The 18,480-nt window shown below is 49.3% G+C and overlaps 1 protein-coding gene across 3 annotated transcripts; it reads left to right on the top strand.

Moving 5' to 3' along the window:
• Positions 1-481: 481 nt before the first annotated feature.
• HECTD3 (HECT domain E3 ubiquitin protein ligase 3) lies at positions 482-18,480 on the top strand. 3 transcript variants are annotated; one of them, XM_044301687.1, is made up of 22 exons: positions 482-572; positions 894-1,216; positions 1,482-1,642; positions 2,522-2,614; positions 2,916-3,051; positions 3,309-3,424; positions 3,624-3,737; positions 4,685-4,767; positions 8,397-8,562; positions 8,752-8,833; positions 9,200-9,382; positions 9,539-9,591; positions 13,517-13,581; positions 13,734-13,837; positions 14,124-14,243; positions 14,316-14,405; positions 15,917-16,123; positions 17,065-17,194; positions 17,272-17,346; positions 17,659-17,740; positions 17,842-17,913; positions 18,058-18,480. In XM_044301687.1, the coding sequence occupies exons 2-22, from the start codon at positions 896-898 to the stop codon at positions 18,140-18,142; spliced, it is 2,538 nt and encodes an 845-aa protein (XP_044157622.1). In that variant the 5' UTR covers positions 482-572; positions 894-895; the 3' UTR covers positions 18,143-18,480. The 3 variants fall into 3 exon arrangements, with proteins under 3 accessions (XP_044157622.1, XP_044157624.1, XP_044157623.1); XM_044301689.1 differs by lacking the exon at positions 482-572 and adding an exon at positions 574-703; XM_044301688.1 differs by lacking the exon at positions 482-572 and adding an exon at positions 579-813.

Raw genomic sequence — 18,480 nt, forward strand, 5'->3', positions numbered from 1 at the left:
CGGGGCCCTGTATTTCAGCCTCGCTGCTCTCCCGGGGCCCTGTATCTCAGCCTGGCTGCTGTCTCTGGGCGGTGTATCTCAGCCTGGCTGCTGTCTCTGGGCAGTGCATCTCAGCCTGGCTGCCCTCTCGGGGCACTGTATCTCAGCCTGGCTGCTCTCCCGGGGCGGTGTATCTCAGCCTGGTTGCTCTCTCGGGGCCATGTATCTCAGCCTGGCTGCTCTCCCGGGGCCCTGTATCTCAGCCTGGCTGCTCTCCCGGGGCAGTGTAACTCAGCCTGGCTGCTCTCCCGGGGCCCTGTATCTCAGCCTGGCTGCTCCCCCGGGGCCCTGTATCTCAGCCTGGCTGCTCTCCCGGGGCAGTGTATATCAGCCTGGCTGCTCTCCCGGGGCAGTGTATCTCAGCCTGGCTGCTCTCTCGGGGCCCTGTATCTCAGCCTGGCTGCTGTCTTGGGGCACTGTATCTCAGCCTGGCTGCTTTCTCGGGGCCCTGTATCTCAGCCTGGCTGCTCTCTCTACTCCATGCTGTACGGTAGCTGCACTTCCGGGTTCCGCTCCGGTCTTCCGCCTGTAAGGTGAGGCTGCGCTGCAGGGTCCCGCTGTGTGTCCCGGTCCCCCTCCAGTGTACAGGGCGCTGTGCCCCTATAGGATTGATACCGTCCGCGGCGCTGAGGTCTCCTGTGGGGCCCCGAGGTCCGGGTGGATTGTAAGCTCTTGTGCTCGCAACCTTCTGTGTTGGAGTATTTAAAGTGACAGCGCACCATTATCGCAGCCCCGTGTGATCTCCTGTACCTAGTGGTTTTCTTTCCGATTCCTGTTCGTATTCCACCCTGCCCCCTCCCCCTCTGGATACGTTGTTGCCATTTAATGATATAACTGTATTGTCTCCACTGCAGCCATGCAGGACGCCAACAACCTGCACCGGCTCCTGGGCCGGATCCGCTGTGTTCTGGAGTGCATCGACTGTTTCCGCCGCGCCGTGCCGCTCCCTGAGGCGCTGTGCTACGTTCCCGGGGAAGTTCTCTACAAGGTCTGTAAGGACCCCAGCAGCGCGTCCTCCGCCCGCTCCCTGCTCACCGTGTGGGAGGCCCCCGGCTACTCCAAGCAGAACCTCAAGAAGCTGTCGCGTGCCACCGTGGAGATCCGTAAAGGAAGCTGCATCCGAGCCACGGGGGAGAAGTACGGAAACGCTAGCGGCCTCTGGGTGAAGCTTAGCAAGGTGGGAGTCAGCTCGCCCCATCCATCTGACAGCAGGGTTATCCTCCAGTCGTATCCAGAGCTGCAGCCACGACTGCTGGAGCAGTGTGTGATTACAGGAGGCTCTCCTGCAATTGTGGAGGCAGCTCTGGGTGGGACTGGAGTATAAGACGTGCTGCATCTCAGCAGCAGTGCAGTAAAGCACTCATCGCTCTCAGGACCCCGAACACTGAGGGCCCCAATAGTCGAGTAAAATAACGTTTCTCGTGTCGGACTCTTTTGCGCAGGAGCAGATGGCGGAATACAGAGAGTGCTGTGACATGGCGGAGGGCTGGGTGCTTCTCTGCCAGCAGGACGAGGGCGGCGATCGGCTGGTGCCCATTGAGTCGCCCAACAAAGCCTTCAGACAGCAGCAGATATTTGGGGTGGATTACAATCCCCTGAGCAAGTATGTTGTATAGGTACATGTATGACACACGGTAAGAGCTGTATGCACATGTATGACACACGGTAAGAGCTGTATGTACATGTATGACACATCACCGAAGAGCTGTATGTACATGTATGACACACAGTAAGAGCTGTATGTACATGTATGACACACAGTAAGAGCTGTATGTACATGTATGACACATCACCAAAGAGCTGTATGTACATGTATGACACACGGTAAGAGCTGTATGTACATGTATGACACACGGTAAGAGCTGTATGTACATGTATGATGCATGACGCATCACCGAAGAGCTGTATGTACATGTATGACGCACGGTAAGAGCTGTATGTACATGAATGACACACGGTAAGAGCCGTATGTACATGTATGACACACGGTAAGAGCTGTATGTACATGTATGACACACGGTAAGAGCTGTATGTACATGTATGACGCATCACTAAAGAGCTGTATGTACATGTATGGCGCATTACTGAAGAGAAGTATGTACATGTATGACACATGGTAAGAGCCGTATGTACATGTATGACACACGGTAAGAGCCGTATGTACATGTATGACACACGGTAAGAGCCGTATGTACATGTATGACGCAGGGTAAGAGCTGTATGTACATGTATGACGCAGGGTAAGAGCTGTATGTACATGTATGACACACGGTAAGAGCTGTATGGACATGTATGACGCAGGGTAAGAGCTGTATGTACATGTATGACACACGGTAAGAGCTGTATGTACATGTATGACGCATTACTGAAGAGCTGTATGTACATGTATGACACACGGTAAGAGCTGTATGTACATGTATGACGCAGGATGCTCTCTACATACAGTCTCTCCTGGTTCTTTGCTCTCTGTCGCCGTCTACAGGTGGGAGGACGTCATGGACGCCACATTCTCCGTGCATCTCAGCAGAAAATCCCGGATCACGGAGTGCGATGTGGAGGCCACTGAGAAGCTACGGTGAGAGCTGCTCATACCAGCACGACGTCTGTACTGGGAGCACTTGCCTTAATCCTATGTTTTTCTGTGAGCTCCTCCCTGGGTCATCAGACAGTGTGTACGTTCCCCCATATATCCAGTGTGCTGGGAGTACCCACCTTGTGCCTTAAAGGGCCAGGCCACAGTAATGCCACTGCTCAGGTTACGTCCAGTCTCCTGAGTCTGTTCAGGGTGAACGATTATAGCTTATTACAGGTGCGTTTATTATAATAGCACCGTAAGCCCCGCCTCCCTCCATGATGTCATCTTTCCTGGTCCGCAGGTTCGTCCCTCCCTCTTGGACGTACGAGTGCGATGAAGATCTGGTTCACTTCTTATATGAGTGCGTCGGGAAGGAGGATGAGAATTTTGGGGACATAAAGCAGATTGTGGAAAGCATCAACGTGTCGTCCTTTGTGGTACGTGATGTGGCTCCGCCCCCATCCGCCTGATATCGCGGTGACCTTTCGGTCTGGTGCTTTCTTACCTCGCCCCTTGCCAGTGTCCAGATGATAAAACCGCGGCACAGAGGTGGCGCTACTATGACAGCTCACCCAGCTTTCCTAGGATCCTCAATGGCAGGTGCCCTGATGGAGAAGACCGATGCCAGTCCGAATCCCAGGAAAGCTGTGTGACAACCTGTGAGGGAGCTGACTTGTGAACTCTGCTGTTGCAGGAGGAGAACAGTGTGCCCTTTCTGACGGACGGCCGCCATGACACGTACTGGCAGAGCGACGGATCCGAAAACCAGCACTGGATCCAGCTGCTCATGAAGGAAGGCACCATCATCAAGTAAGGGATATCGGCAATGATGGGAAGAGTTGTCCTGTTGTACAAACACCGAATATAAACTTTCTACTTACAGCTTATGGGTTTTAACCTGTCAGAACCTGGCGAACTACAACTCCCATCCTCAGCCCTGCTTTTGTCTTGCTAGGTCACATAGTTCACGTATTACATGTTATTAAAGCCCCTCCCCCACATTATACAGGAAGCTGCTGCTGACCGTCGACTTCATGGATGGGAGCTTCATGCCCAAGAGGGTCTTGGTCTTCGGGGGCGAGAGAGATTCCCTGAAGAAACTGAGGGATGTCGTCATAGAGGAGTGAGTATGAGGGGCGGGGGGCGCGGGGGTATGCTTCATCCTTGCTCAGTATTCATCACATTTAGCGCCTACATTAGGAAACTCACGATTTATGCACTAAACATTTCCATCCGGCTCCGGCAGAGGAGCGCCCGCCTGGCCGCTATGCATCCGGACATCATAAGGAGGGATGAAATGGCGTAGCTTGTACTAGTCCTTTAAAAACTGTGAGGCCATAATAACCTATGAGTGACTATGGGTGGCGCGGTATGACATCACTCGCCTCCTGTAAATGCATACGTTGCGCACATTTTACTAAAGGGGCTGAGGGCACAAAGGGAAGCCTTCCCCACAAGTTCACCTCATCTTCATCATAGGGTCTCCTCACCTTGCAGGCTTCCTTCATCTTCCCCGCAGGTTTCCTTCATCTTCTCCGCAGGCTTCCTTCATCTTCCCCGCAGGCTTCCTTCATCTTCCCCGCAGGCTTCCTTCATCTTCCCCGCAGGCTTCCTTCATCTTCCCCGCAGGCTTCCTTCATCTTCCCCGCAGGCTTCCTTCATCTTCCCCGCAGGCTACTGTTATTTTCCCCACATGATCCCATCATTATCCCCGCAGCCTCCCTTGATCATCTCGTCCTGCCCACGTCTGGCTCCCTGACAGTCGGACAGTTATGTTATTGGAGTTTGTCCAGAAAAGTGGATGAAGATGGCTGTATCAGAATGTATACCTATACAGTGGGAGACGTTGCAGCCTTCAGCTGGAGTTCTCCTGATATAACTGATGGATTCTCCAAACATAATGTGAATAGAGCCTTAGGAAAAAAAAAGTAAATCCTGGAAAATCTCTTTAAATCAGTGCCATGAACGGTTCCGGATGGGGGTGAAGAACAATTTGATCTTCAGCTTTCCGTTGATAAGCCTCATCTGTTACTTTTGTGTCTTTCTGATCTTCTTCTCTTCTCCCGGCAGTAACCTCATTGGCGACGTGTGTATCCTGGATGACATGACGTCACACATGCCGGTCATCGAGATCCGCTTTACCGAGTGCTTTGGTGAGTGGACGACTGGTGGAACGTGACATATGGCGGTTCAGCATAAACACATAGTGAAGGGTTTAATTTGTGGCTTACACTGCAATCAGAAAGTCCTCACACCCCTCACTGTCCTCCCATTCTGTTCTCTTGCTCCTTGTGCTGTCAGTCCCCCAGAATGAGAAAGTGGGAACAGAAGTGAGAAATCTTTACTAGTTTATTGAAAAGGAAAAACCTAAATCTCACATTGACATACGTCTTCAGCCCCTTTACCTGGGACATAAGTCTTCAGCCCTTGCACATAGGACATAAGTCTTCAAACCCTTTACTTGGGACATAAGTCTTCTGCCCCTTTGGCAGTGATTCCAGCCTCCAGTCTTTTTGGAGATGATGCCACAAGGTTTACACCTGGATTTGGTGATTTTCGGATATTCTTCTCTCCAGCTCTGTCAGGTTGGATGGGGGCCGTTGGTGGACAGCCATTTCCAGGTCTCTCCAGAGATGTTCCATGGGTTCTGGCTATGGCCCCTCAAGGACATTCCCAGATTTGTCCCTCAGCCGCTCCTGTGTTGTCCTGGCTGTGTGCTTAGGGCCATTGTCTTGTTAGAAGGAGAACCTTCTGCCCAGTCTGAGGTCCAGAGCTCTGGATCAGGTTCTCAGTAAGAATATCTCTGGACTTTGTTCCATTCAGATTGTCCCCCCAGCATCATGTTGCCACCACCATGCTTCACTGTAAGGATGGTATAGGGCAGGTGATAGGCGGCATCTGGTCTCCTCCAGTGTCACGCCCTGCCCTGTGGGTGTTCTGAGGAGATCTGTCAGAGTTGCTGCACGTGACTCGATCTGACAGTTTGTTTTGTTGTGGGTTTGAACTGAATCCCACCTCCTCCCAGGTGTTGTTCTTTAGGTAATTGTGAGGCGATTTATTCCTCCCTCTCCCTATAGCCTTTGCGGGTTATAGTTTTTGCCTTGTGTGAGTTCTGGAAGTTTGGTGGATCGTCTGCTCCAACACATCTCTAGATAAGCCCTTTTCCCTTGTTCCTTCTGTGTCTGTTTTTACTAAGCCTCTAGGGTGACGATAGCTCCTTCGGTTATTGAAGGAGCTGGGTGTCTCTTTCCCTCTTCCCTGCAGCTGAGGGTTTGGTTCACTGTGTTATAGTCTTAGGTACGTGGGCACGTGCATTTCTACCATCCAGATATGCACATGGGCATAGCAGCTTAGGGAAAGTGTTTTAGGGATTGCTAGGAGGTGATCCCTTTGTTCCCTAGCATTTGGGGCCTAGTCAGTTGTTTTGTTTGCCTTGTCGAGTTCTGTTTCCTTCCCTTATCTTACCTACCGTGACATCCAGACATGATGCTGCCCCCACCATGCTTTACTGTAGGGATGGTATTGGGCAGGTAATGAGCGGCGCCTAGTTTCTTCCAGACATTAGAGGCTTCTTTCCGGCCGCTCTGCCATAAAGCCCAGATTGGTGGAGGCCGCAGTGATGTTTGACCTGCTGGTAGTTTCTCCATCTGCACACAGGATCTCTGGAGCTTGGCCAGAGGGACCATTGGGTTCTTGGTCTCCTCTCTCGCCACCGCCATTCTTCCGGATTACTTTTTTTTTTACCAAATTAGTTTTTATTCAGTTTTACATAAAAAGAACAAAAAGAATAAACAAATACAAACAAAATCACTGCGATCCTCCAGCATGAATGTAAACATTGAGTACAATTATCATATCCGATTATATAACATCATGCCACTGAATGAAACCTTAATATGCCATATATTTTCATATGCCATGCCAGCATAAGGGGGAGGGGGGTGAAGTGAAAGGTGTATTAACTAAATACTTCTAGCATATTGTAGCCACGGCCCTATATACACATAACAGTCTACAAGCCCGCCAGCGAGTCAGCTCCTCCGACGTACCTTCTGCAACCATTGGGGCTCAGTTGATGGATAAGGTTGCAGCCAGAGCAGGGAATGAAACATTTGGCCGCAGCTAGGAGCTGTGTTACCAAGACAAATCGGGGGGCCCGTGGCGTGTGTGTCTGAGCCGATGTCCAAAAGGAGATCACCAGCGGGTAATACCACCATATGTGACTGAGCGGACCCACATGTCAGTTACATCTCCAGCAAAGCTTGGTGTCCGACACCTGCCTAAACCGAAGATCTGGTGTCTGATTCCACCTTGATAATAACTTGTGGTGATTTTCTTGTATTTTGATGCCTGGCGAAAAGCTAAGATAAAGGTGTCCACATCTGAAAGGGATGCCCCCAGGATAGTATAAAGGGGGGAGAATAAAGAAGGGAGGTTTTGTCTTGTACTCTTGTGCAGTAGAAGCGATTGCACGTCGCTGAAGGATAAGAACGAAGAGCGTTTCACCCAGAAATGCTGATACTGCAGAACATTGATGGTAATGGACGATAGTTGCAATTGTGAAGTATCACAATCTGGAATCTTATTAGAAGAAGACTTACAGGAGGCTCCGCTGACTCCGTGGGGCCTGGTCCAGAATGAATGCAGAGGCTCGTTTGACCACTTAAAGGGAATAAGATGTGGGAGTTGCATAGAGAGCGCCAAACAGATATCGTACCATGTTTGAGAGAGCCTGGAGGTCAGCGCTACCCGACAACCACAGTATTCTAAGGTAGTCAGGTCCTAAGATAGAAAGGTCCGTGACTGAGGTAGATATGGATAGCAGTATAATAGTGTTTAATGTTGGGGAGTCCAAGACCTCCTCTACCTTGAGAGTATTTTATAAGATAAACGAGGTCTGCTTCCCTCCCTCTCCTGGATTACTTATTTTGGGGGCGGCAGCTCTGGGAAGAGTCCTGGTTCTTCTTCTTCCATGTAAGAATTATGGAGACCTCTGTGCTCCTGGGAACTTTCAGTGCAGCAGAAATCTCCCCTTCTCCAGATCTGAGCCTCCACACAATCCTGTCTCTGAGCTCTACAGGCAGTTCTCTCCTCCTCATGGCTTGGCTTTTGCTCTGATGCATTGTCAGCTGTGAGATCTTATATAGACAGGGCCGTGTCTTCCCAAATCATGGCCAATCGCCAGAATTTACCGCAGGTGACTCCAATCAAGGTGCAGAACATCTCAGAGATGATCCAGAGAAATGGGAGGCACCAGAGCAAAGTGTCAAATGTTAGAGCAAAGGGGCTGAAGACTTCTGTCCATGTGAAAGGGGCTGAAGACTTCTGTCCATGTGAAAGGGGCTGAAGACTTCTGTCCATGTGAAAGGGGCTGAAGACTTCTGTCCATGTGAAAGGGGCTGAAGACTTCTGTCCATGTGAAAGGGGCTGAAGACTTCTGTCCATGTGAAAGGGGATGAATACTTCTGTCCATGTGAAAGGGGATGAATACTTATGTCCAAGCCAAATTTTGTTTTTGTTTTTATGAATTTGAAAATATTTCTCCCCTTCTGTTCTCATTCTGGGGACTGAGGGCAGAATTATGGGGGAACTGATAGCACAAGGAGCGAGAGGACAGAATGTGAGGAAAGTGAGAGGGTGTGAAGACTTTGCAGGTGCATTGTATATAACGGCCGGTCCAGTGAATGTTCCCATTTACTGACAGCAAGCGGGCATCTAGAAAACAATGAGGACCTGAAAGTCCATTAGTAAGTTACTGATCCTTTCTCCTCCCTTCCTGTAGATGACAGGCTCGATGTCCGGATCCACGGGATAAAGATTAAGTCCTCTAAGGAGAGGGATTTGGGGCTCACGGCCGACATGTTTCACTCTCCCAACCTGGTACGATACCCGCGCCTGGAAGCCATTGACCCTGGCGTCCTGTACCGGAGAGCGACCGTCATCAAGAGGTCAGGACACGTGACACGGCGTCTGAGCAGATTTATCATTTAGCTTTATATAAGCCAAGTGACAACCGGTGGGGGAGCGGTGAGGGTTGTCAGTTGTCACCCAGCCAGCTTAGAGGATAATGTCCCAGGGACCGGGATTTGCTGGGATTTTAGGGGAATTGTTCCTTAATCATTTATTACCTTCCCCAGATTTGTCAAGCTGCTCGACAACGTCCTCCATCGCCTCGTTCCCCTCTGGGACCACAGTGTCGGCACGTTTAACCAGTTGAAGGTAGATTCTCACATCTCCGTCTGTCAGCGCTGTAAATCCTAGAACTGCAAAACCCCATCTTGTCTTCTCGGAGCTGAGGGTTTGTTATCGTTGTATTCAGTCCTCTGTGAGGAAAACAGCCTGGACCGACACATTGTAACAGGATGATTGCTGCTGACGTTCTGGTAACAAACCCATCAGCCGTGTGTGCAGGACTAGATCAGGACAGAATGAAGGGGTTTTTATTCACTAACTGCAAGCAGAGGTCTTGAAAATGATGAATGAAAATGTGAAGTCTCTTAGAAAGTAGTAGGACTGTCCATTCCACATCAGTGACGCTTCATTTACTGGACCTGGCCCTTTAACACGTTGTCTGTCTGCTTTCAGCACATTAAACCGTTCCTGCTTCTGTCCAAATGCCGCAGTCCGCTCATCACGCAGTGCCTGAAGGACTCCGAGACAAGCAGACCCAACTCCATGCCGCGGCTGTACATAAACCGCCGGCTGGCGGTGGAGCACAGGGACAACCCGGCTCTGGACCCCACCTACAAGAAGACCGTCTTCAGCCAGGTGCCAGGGGGTTAATACAGGGCAATATCTGTAAAAAAGGTTCAAAAACACATCACACATTTGGCGCACTCCATATTTTGCCACATTTTGTGTAGTAAATGGGGGGGGGGGACTGCATCTTCTCAGATCTGATCCTTGTGTGAACTCTGCCTCTAGGTGTACGAAGGCCTGAAGCCCACAGATAAGTCGGAGAAGCCGCTGGACTACCGGTAGGTGTGCCTCCGCCCGGCACCATTTCTATAGACAGTTACTGTCCTACTGAGGCTTCTCCACAGTTACAGTGTTGCACCCAGTCCTTCCTGAGGCTTTTGTAGTTACATTGTAGCATCCAGTCCTCCCTGAAGCTTCTCCACAGATACATTGTAGCATCCAGTCCTCCCTGAAGCTTCTCCACAGATACATTGTTGCATCCAGTCCTTCCTGAGGCTTTTGTACGGTTACATTGTTGCATCCAGTCCTCCCTAAAGCTTCTCCACAGATACATTGTAGCATCCAGTCCTCCCTGAAGCTTCTCCACAGATACATTGTTGCATCCAGTCCTTCCTGAGGCTTTTGTACGGTTACATTGTTGCATCCAGTCCTCCCTAAAGCTTCTCCACAGATACATTGTTGCATCCAGTCCTCCCTGAAGCTTCTCCACAGATACATTGTTGCATCCAGTCCTCCCTGAAGCTTCTCCACAGATACATTGTTGCATCCAGTCCTCCCGGAAGCTTCTCCACAGATAGCTTCTCCACAGATACATTGTTGCATCCAGTCCTCCCGGAAGCTTCTCCACAGATACATTGTTGCATCCAGTCCTCCCGGAAGCTTCTCCACAGATACATTGTTGCATCCAGTCCTCCCGGAAGCTTCTCCACAGATACATTGTAGCATCCAGTCCTCCCTGAAGCTTCTCCACAGATACATTGTAGCATCCAGTCCTCTCTGAAGCTTCTCCACAGATACATTGTTGCATCCAGTCCTTCCTGAGGCTTTTGTACAGTTACATTGTTGCATCCAGTCCTCCCTAAAGCTTCTCCACAGATACATTGTAGCATCCAGTCCTCTCTGAAGCTTCTCCACAGATACATTGTAGCATCCATTCCTCTCTGAAGCTTCTTCACAGATACATTGTAGCATCCAGTCCTCCCTGAAGCTTCTCCACAGATACATTGTTGCATCCATTCATTCCTGAGGCTTTTGTACAGTTACATTGTTGCGTCCAGTCCTTCCTGAAGCTTCTCCACAGACACATTGTAGCAGCCAGTCCTCCCTGAAGCTTCTCCACAGACACATTGTAGCATCCAGTCCTCCCTGAAGCTTCTCCACAAACACATTGTAGCATCCAGTCCTCCCTAAAGCTTCTCCACAGTTACATTGTAGCATCCAGTCCTCCCTGAAGCTTCTCCACAGTTACATTGTAGCATCCAGTCCTCCCTGAAACTTCTCCAGTTACATTGTAGCATCCAGTCCTCCCTGAAGCTTCTCCACAGATACATTGTAGCATCCAGTCCTCCCTGAAGCTTCTCCACAGATACATTGTAGCATCCAGTCCTCCCTGAAGCTTCTCCACAGTTACATTGTAGCATCCAGTCCTCCCTGAAGCTTCTCCACAGTTACATTGTAGCATCCAGTCCTCCCGGAAGCTTCTCCACAGATACATTGTTGCATCCAGTCCTCCCTGAAGCTTCTCCACAGATACATTGTTGCATCCAGTCCTCCCTGAAGCTTCTCCAGAGATACATTGTTGCATCCAGTCCTCCCTGAAACTTCTCCAGTTACATTGTAGCATCCAGTCCTCCCTGAAGCTTCTCCACAGATACATTGTAGCATCCAGTCCTCCCTGAAGCTTCTCCACAGATACATTGTAGCATCCAGTCCTCCCTGAAGCTTCTCCACAGATACATTGTAGCATCCAGTCCTCCCTGAAGCTTCTCCAGTTACATTGTTGCATCCAGTCCTCCCTGAAGCTTCTCCAGTTACATTGTTGCATCCATTCCTTCCTGAGGCTTTTGTACAGTTACATTGTAGCATCCAGTCCTTCCCGAAGCTTCTCCACAGATACATTGTTGTATCCTTTCCTTCCTTAAGCTTCTCCACAGATACATTGTTGCATCCAGTCCTCCCTAAAGCTTCTCTACAGTTAGTGTTGCATCCAGCCCTTCCCGAAGCTTCTCCACAGATACATTGTTGCATCCATTCCTTCCTGAGGCTTTTGTACAGTTACATTGTTGCATCCAGTCCTTCCTGAAGCTTCTCCACAGATACATTGTTGCATCCAGTCCTCCCTAAAGCTTCTCTACAGTTAGTGTTGCATCCAGCCCTTCCCGAAGCTTCTCCACAGATACATTGTTGCATCCATTCCTTCCTGAGGCTTTTGTACCGTTACATTGTAGCATCCAGTCCTCCCTGAAGCTTCTCCACAGATACATTGTAGCATCCAGTCCTCCCTGAAGCTTCTCCACAGATACATTGTAGCATCCAGTCCTCCCTGAAGCTTCTCCAGTTACATTGTAGCATCCAGTCCTCCCTGAAGCTTCTCCACAGACACATTGTAGCATCCAGTCCTCCCTAAAGCTTCTCCACAGTTACATTGTAGCATCCAGTCCTCCCTGAAGCTTCTCCACAGATACATTGTAGCATCCAGTCCTCCCTGAAGCTTCTCCAGTTACATTGTAGCATCCAGTCCTCCCTGAAGCTTCTCCAGTTACATTGTTGCATCCAGTCCTCCCTGAAGCTTCTCCAGTTACATTGTTGCATCCATTCCTTCCTGAGGCTTTTGTACAGTTACATTGTAGCATCCAGTCCTTCCCGAAGCTTCTCCACAGATACATTGTTGTATCCTTTCCTTCCTGAAGCTTCTCCACAGATACATTGTTGCATCCAGTCCTCCCTAAAGCTTCTCTACAGTTAGTGTTGCATCCAGCCCTTCCCGAAGCTTCTCCACAGATACATTGTTGCATCCATTCCTTCCTGAGGCTTTTGTACAGTTACATTGTTGCATCCAATCCTCCCTGAAGCTTCTCCACAGATACATTGTTGCATCCAGTCCTTCCTGAAGCTTCTCCACAGACACATTGTAGCATCCAGTCCTCCCTGAAGCTTCTCCACAGACACATTGTAGCATCCAGTCCTCCCTGAAGCTTCTCCACAGACACATTGTAGCATCCAGTCCTCCCTAAAGCTTCTCCACAGTTACATTGTAGCATCCAGTCCTCCCTGAGGCTTTTGTACAGTTACATTGTAGCATCCAGTCCTCCCTGAAGCTTCTCCACAGTTACATTGTAGCATCCAGTCCTCCCGGAAGCTTCTCCACAGATACATTGTTGCATCCAGTCCTCCCTGAAGCTTCTCCACAGATACATTGTAGCATCCAGTCCTCCCTGAAGCTTCTCCACAGATACATTGTAGCATCCAGTCCTCCCTGAAGCTTCTCCACAGATACATTGTAGCATCCAGTCCTCCCTGAAGCTTCTCCAGTTACATTGTTGCATCCAGTCCTCCCTGAAGCTTCTCCAGTTACATTGTTGCATCCATTCCTTCCTGAGGCTTTTGTACAGTTACATTGTAGCATCCAGTCCTTCCCGAAGCTTCTCCACAGATACATTGTTGTATCCTTTCCTTCCTGAAGCTTCTCAACAGATACATTGTTGCATCCAGTCCTCCCTAAAGCTTCTCTACAGTTAGTGTTGCATCCAGCCCTTCCCGAAGCTTCTCCACAGATACATTGTTGCATCCATTCCTTCCTAAAGGCTTTTGTACAGTTACATTGTTGCATCCAGTCCTCCCTGAAGCTTCTCCACAGATACATTGTTGCATCCAGTCCTCCCTGAAGCTTCTCCAGTTACATTGTTGCATCCAGTCCTTCCTGAAGCTTCTCCACAGATACATTGTTGCATCCAGTCCTCCCTAAAGCTTCTCTACAGTTAGTGTTGCATCCAGCCCTTCCCGAAGCTTCTCCACAGATACATTGTTGCATCCATTCCTTCCTGAGGCTTTTGTACAGTTACATTGTTGCATCCAGTCCTCCCTGAAGCTTCTCTACAGTTACATTGTTGCATCCGGCACTCATCAGGACAATTTTCTTGTATTGTGGTCCATTATTATTTGTTGCGCCCAGTTCCTTACCTTGTTGCGCTCTTTACCCTTTAGGTGGCCGATCATTTATGACCAGTGGTGGGAGTGTAAATTCATAGCAGAGGGAATCATTGATCAAGGTAAGGGGGGGATTCGTACTGATTATATATTCCCCTTCCCCGCTCTGGTGATCCAGCCTCCATCTTTGGTTGTCCATTAGCCAGATGTTGCTGGCGATGGTATTTTCTGTGTGACCCCTCTTACGTTTTTCACTCCTGGTTTGGACTTGCAGGTGGAGGTTTTCGTGACAGTCTGTCTGATATATCAGAAGAGCTCTGCCCCAGTTCGGCGGATTCTCCCATGCCGCTGCCGTTTTTCGTGCGCACATCTAATCAGGTGAGAAGCGACTATTCGTCTAGAGACTCATGAAAGAGTCTGATAATAGGATGAACACATTGCATAAAGCTTCTCTTAATGCCATCATTCTGGTGGAAACAGTCAGCAGGGTTGTGGCTGACGCTCCCCCGACAGCTTGGGCAGCGGTGTAACCATCACATCGCACGTGGCAGGAGCCGGTTTTCCCATGTAAACTGAACATTGCAGAAATGACAGGGCTTGCGTTTCCTCGGTGTCTGCCATGATGGTATCAGGGGCTTACATGTGATTATTCCTTCTACACCAGGGGAATGGCATCGGTGAAGCGCGGGATATGTACGTAACCAACCCGTCCTGCAGGGATCTGGCAAAGTACGAGTGGATCGGGCAGCTGATGGGCGCAGCGCTGCGGGGCAAGGAGTTCCTGGTATTTACGCTTTCAATGAGCTGTGCTTCTCTGTATCTCTCCCCTCCTCCGCTGACCGCCCTGTGCCCGCAGGTCCTGGCATTACCCGGCCTCATATGGAAGCGGCTGACTGGCGAGGAAGTGAGCTGGAGCAAAGATTTCCCATCCATCGATTCTCTGCTTGTGAGTCCTGCTCTGTGACTACACGATGTGTTCTCCGCTTTTTTTTTTTATTGCTGACCTATTCTCGCTATATGTTATCAATATCAGATCACGGGGTTCCGACTCCCTACACCCCGCCAATCGGCTGTTAGTAGAGAAGGCCACGCTTGTACCAGCGCTGCCTTCTCTTCACTGTTTACCTGCTCGCCGTCGCAACCGCAGCAGCAAGCAGTGTAACTACAACTACACCGTCTCATTCACTTGAATAGGAAGGAGCCGTCTATAGAAGTGAATGGGAAGGAGCCATCCATAGAAATGAGTGGGAAATGGGAAGGAGCCGCCCCATAGAAGTGAGTGGGAAATGGGAAGGAGCCGCCCCATAGAAGTGAATGGAAAATGGGAAGGAGCCGCCCCATAGAAGTGAATGGGAAATGGGAAGGAGCCGCCCCATAGAAGTGAATGGGAAATAGGAAGGAGCCGTCCCATAGAAGTGAATGGGAAATAGGAAGGAGCCGTCCCATAGAAGTGAATGGGAAATAGGAAGGAGCCGTCCCATAGAAGTGAATGGGAAATAGGAAGGAGCCGTCCCATAGAAGTGAATGGGAAATAGAAAGAGGTCGTCTGATAAAATTGAATGGGAAATAGGAAGAAGCCATCTGATAAAATTGAATGGGAAATAATAGGAGCCTTCCATAGAAGTGTATGGGGAAATATGAAGGGGCTGTCCATAGAAGTGAGTGGGAAATAGGAAGGAGCCATCCATAGAAGTGTATGGGGAATGGTAAGGAGCCGTCCCATAGAAGTGAGTGGGAAATGGTAAGGAGACATCCATAGAAGTGAATGAGAAATAGGAAGGAGCCGTCCATAGAAGTGTATGGGAAATAGGAAGGAACCATCCATAGAAGTGTATGGGAAATAGGAAGGAGCCGTCCCATAGAAGTGAATGGGAAATAGGAAGAGGTCGTGAGTGGGAAATGGGAAGGAGCCGTCCATAGAAGTGAATGAGAAATAGGAAGGGGCCGTCTGATAAAATTTAATGGGAAATAGGAAGGGGCCGTCCATAGAAGTGAATGGGAAATAGGAAGGAGCCGTGAATAGAAGTGAATGGGAAATAGGAAGGAGCCGTGAAAAGAAGTGAATGGGAAATAGGAAGAGGACGTCCATAGAAGTGAAAGGGGAAATAGGAAGGTGCCGCCTGCTAAAAGTGAATGGGAAATAGGAAGGAGCCGTCCATAGAAGTGAATGGGAAATAGGAAGGGGCCGTCTGATAAAAGTGAATGGGACGGTGTAGTTGTAGTTACACTGCTCACTGCTGCGGTTGCGACAATGAGGTAAACGATGAAGAGAAGGCAGCGCTGATCTGCAGGGGAGTTGAAAGTCGGACCCCCATTTTCTCATATTGATGACCTGTCCTGAGGATAGGTGAGCAGTATAAATAAAGCGGAGAACCCCTTTAAAGGGCTGGTCAAGACTGCAAATAAACTGTTGTACCTTTCCTGACCTGCTGAGGGCGCTGTTTCTTTCTCGATCAGGTGAAGCTGCTTGAGATGATGGAGGTGATGGATAAGGACACGTTTGAGTTTAAGTTTGGCGGGGAGCTGACGTACACAACGGTCCTCAGCGATCAGAGGATGGTGGAGCTGGTGCCTGGAGGCAGCAACATATCCGTGCGCTACGAGGACCGTCAGGAATTCATCCGAATGGTGCAGAAAGCGCGACTGGAGGAGAGCAAAGAGCAGGTAAGTGTCACGACGAGGACAGAGGAGAAGAGGCTGCAGCTGAAATGTCCGGTCTGCTGTATACTGTATATTATAGTGTATTAGTGCGGGATAAGTAATGTATGTGCACAGTGACTGCACCAGCAGAATAGTGAGTGCAGCTCTGGAGTATAATACAGGATGTAACACAGGATCAGTACAGGATAAGTAATGTATGTGCACAGTGACTGCATCAGCAGAATAGTGAGTGCAGCTCTGGAGTATAATACAGGATGTAACTCAGGATCAGTACAGGATAAGTAATGTATGTACACAGTGACTGCACCAGCAGAATAGTGAGTGCAGCTCTGGAGTATAATACAGGATGTAACTCAGGATCAGTACAGGATAAGTAATGTATGTACACAGTGACTGCACCAGCAGAATAGTGAGTGCAGCTCTGGAGTATAATACAGGATGTAACTCAGGATCAGTACAGGATAAGTAATGTATGTACACAGTGACTGCACCAGCAGAATAGTGAGTGCAGCTCTGGAGTATAATACAGGATGTAACTCAGGATCAGTACAGGATAAGTAATGTATGTACACAGTGACTCCACCAGCAGAACAGTGAGTGCAGCTCTTAAGTATAATACAGGATGTAACTCAGGATCAGTACAGGATAAGTAATTTATGTACACAGTGACTGCACCAGCAGAATAGTGAGTGCAGCTCCGGAGTATAATACAGGATGTAACTCGGGATCAGTACAGGATAAGTAATGTAATGTATGCACACAGTGACTGCACCAGCAGAATAGTGAGTGCAGCTCTGGAGTATAATACAGGATGTAACTCGGGATCAGTACAGGATAAGTAATGTATGTACACAGTGACTGCACCAGCAGAATAGTGAGTACAGCTCTGAAGTATAATACTGCTTGTACTATTTCATTTGACGCCATGTACGCTGCTGCCTTAGATTGAAGCCCTCCAGGCCGGGCTGCTGAAAGTCGTTCCTCAGGCTGTGTTGGACCTTCTCACCTGGCAGGAACTGGAAAAAAGAGTCTGCGGAGACCCTGAAATCTCTGTAGAGGCCTTAAAAAAACAAGGTAAGTTTGTGGATGGATTGCCTCTATAATCTGTAACTCTCCTCTGTTGGTTCTGACGCGTTTCATGTTTTCTGCAGCCAGGTTTGAGGAATTGGAACCAACAGACACTCGGGTTCTGTATTTTTGGGAGGCTCTAAGTAACTTCACAAACGGTGAGAATATCTGCACGCCGGGTAGGAGAATATCCGCAGACGCGTCTGTGGGACTGAAAGGCTCCGGTGTTGGACAGAACTCCACGCTGCTGGTCCTTTACACAATAGTGGGGGTTGATTTGGGCTGTTTTACAGTTGTTTGTGGTGAACTGCGCCCCTGTGTGTATAGAACAATGGTCTGTGGAATTTCAGGTGTTGCATGCTGGGAGTTGTAGTTTAGCAACATTTGGCGAGCCACAGGTTGGAGATCCCTGGTATAGACATTCCCTCCTTACAGAATCTCACGAAACGTATTTGTCTTGTACTTTTCAGAGGATCGCAGCCGCTTCCTCAGGTTTGTCACTGGGCGCAGTCGTCTTCCAGCGCCGATTTACATCTTTCCAGGTAAATTCAGGTGAGTACGCTCAGCCCATGGTATATGCAGGAGATCTGTGCTGGACGCAGACTGATGTCGGCCGCCGTCAGCCCTCTAATCCTGCGATTTCTCACCCATAGTTCAGAGACTACGGACGCCCTCCCGGAGTCCTCCACCTGCTCCAGCATTTTATACCTGCCCAGCTACCCCAGGTACAGTATCTGTGCCTGACGCCCCCTGCTGACTGGCCAGCGTCATAATCTGCCATTGATGGTTGAGAGTCTCCGAAACGCGTTGCATTGCTGATCTCTGCCTCCTCTGCACACGAGTGTTCATTGTCATTTTGTGTCTTCCAGCGCCAAGATCTGCGAGGAGAAGCTGCGCTACGCTGCGTACAACTGTGTGGCCATCGATACAGACATGAGCCCATGGGAGGAATAAAATGGCGAGATACGAGACTCAGCCCCGGCGCAGGGAGAACCACATGTTATTTATGCCTGTCCTCTATGAACTCTTAATACCCTGATTGGTGCCAGAGACCTTTAGTTGCTGCTTGGCTCCTGCGCAGTTGTCCCTGGCGGCTGTGTGGTTTGTGACCTTTTTTTTTTGTATGGCTCTGACAGTGTGCGGTGAAATACTGCTTATTGTACCCGCCTGGAGGTGGTGCTACCTCGACTATGGTGCCCGAGGGCTGGGTGCTTGTTCTACAGGGCTTCTAGAAAATCTTCTCTACAAATTGATGTTCATTTAATAGAAATATTAAAATTATTGGAAAATGA

The sequence above is a fragment of the Bufo gargarizans genome, chromosome 7 (assembly GCF_014858855.1).
Source record: "Bufo gargarizans isolate SCDJY-AF-19 chromosome 7, ASM1485885v1, whole genome shotgun sequence".
NCBI lineage: Eukaryota > Metazoa > Chordata > Amphibia > Anura > Bufonidae > Bufo > Bufo gargarizans.

What these genes read in the sequence shown, in the direction of transcription:
- HECTD3 (XM_044301687.1), top strand. Translation starts at nt 896, where the DNA reads ATGCAGGACGCCAACAACCTGCACCGGCTCCTGGGCCGGATCCGCTGT. An exon ending in GCACGTTTAACCAGTTGAAG is followed by an intron (nt 8,834 to 9,199) that starts GTAGATTCTCAC and finishes GTCTGCTTTCAG; the next exon opens with CACATTAAACCGTTCCTGCT. An exon ending in TACCTGCCCAGCTACCCCAG is followed by an intron (nt 17,914 to 18,057) that starts GTACAGTATCTG and finishes TGTGTCTTCCAG; the next exon opens with CGCCAAGATCTGCGAGGAGA.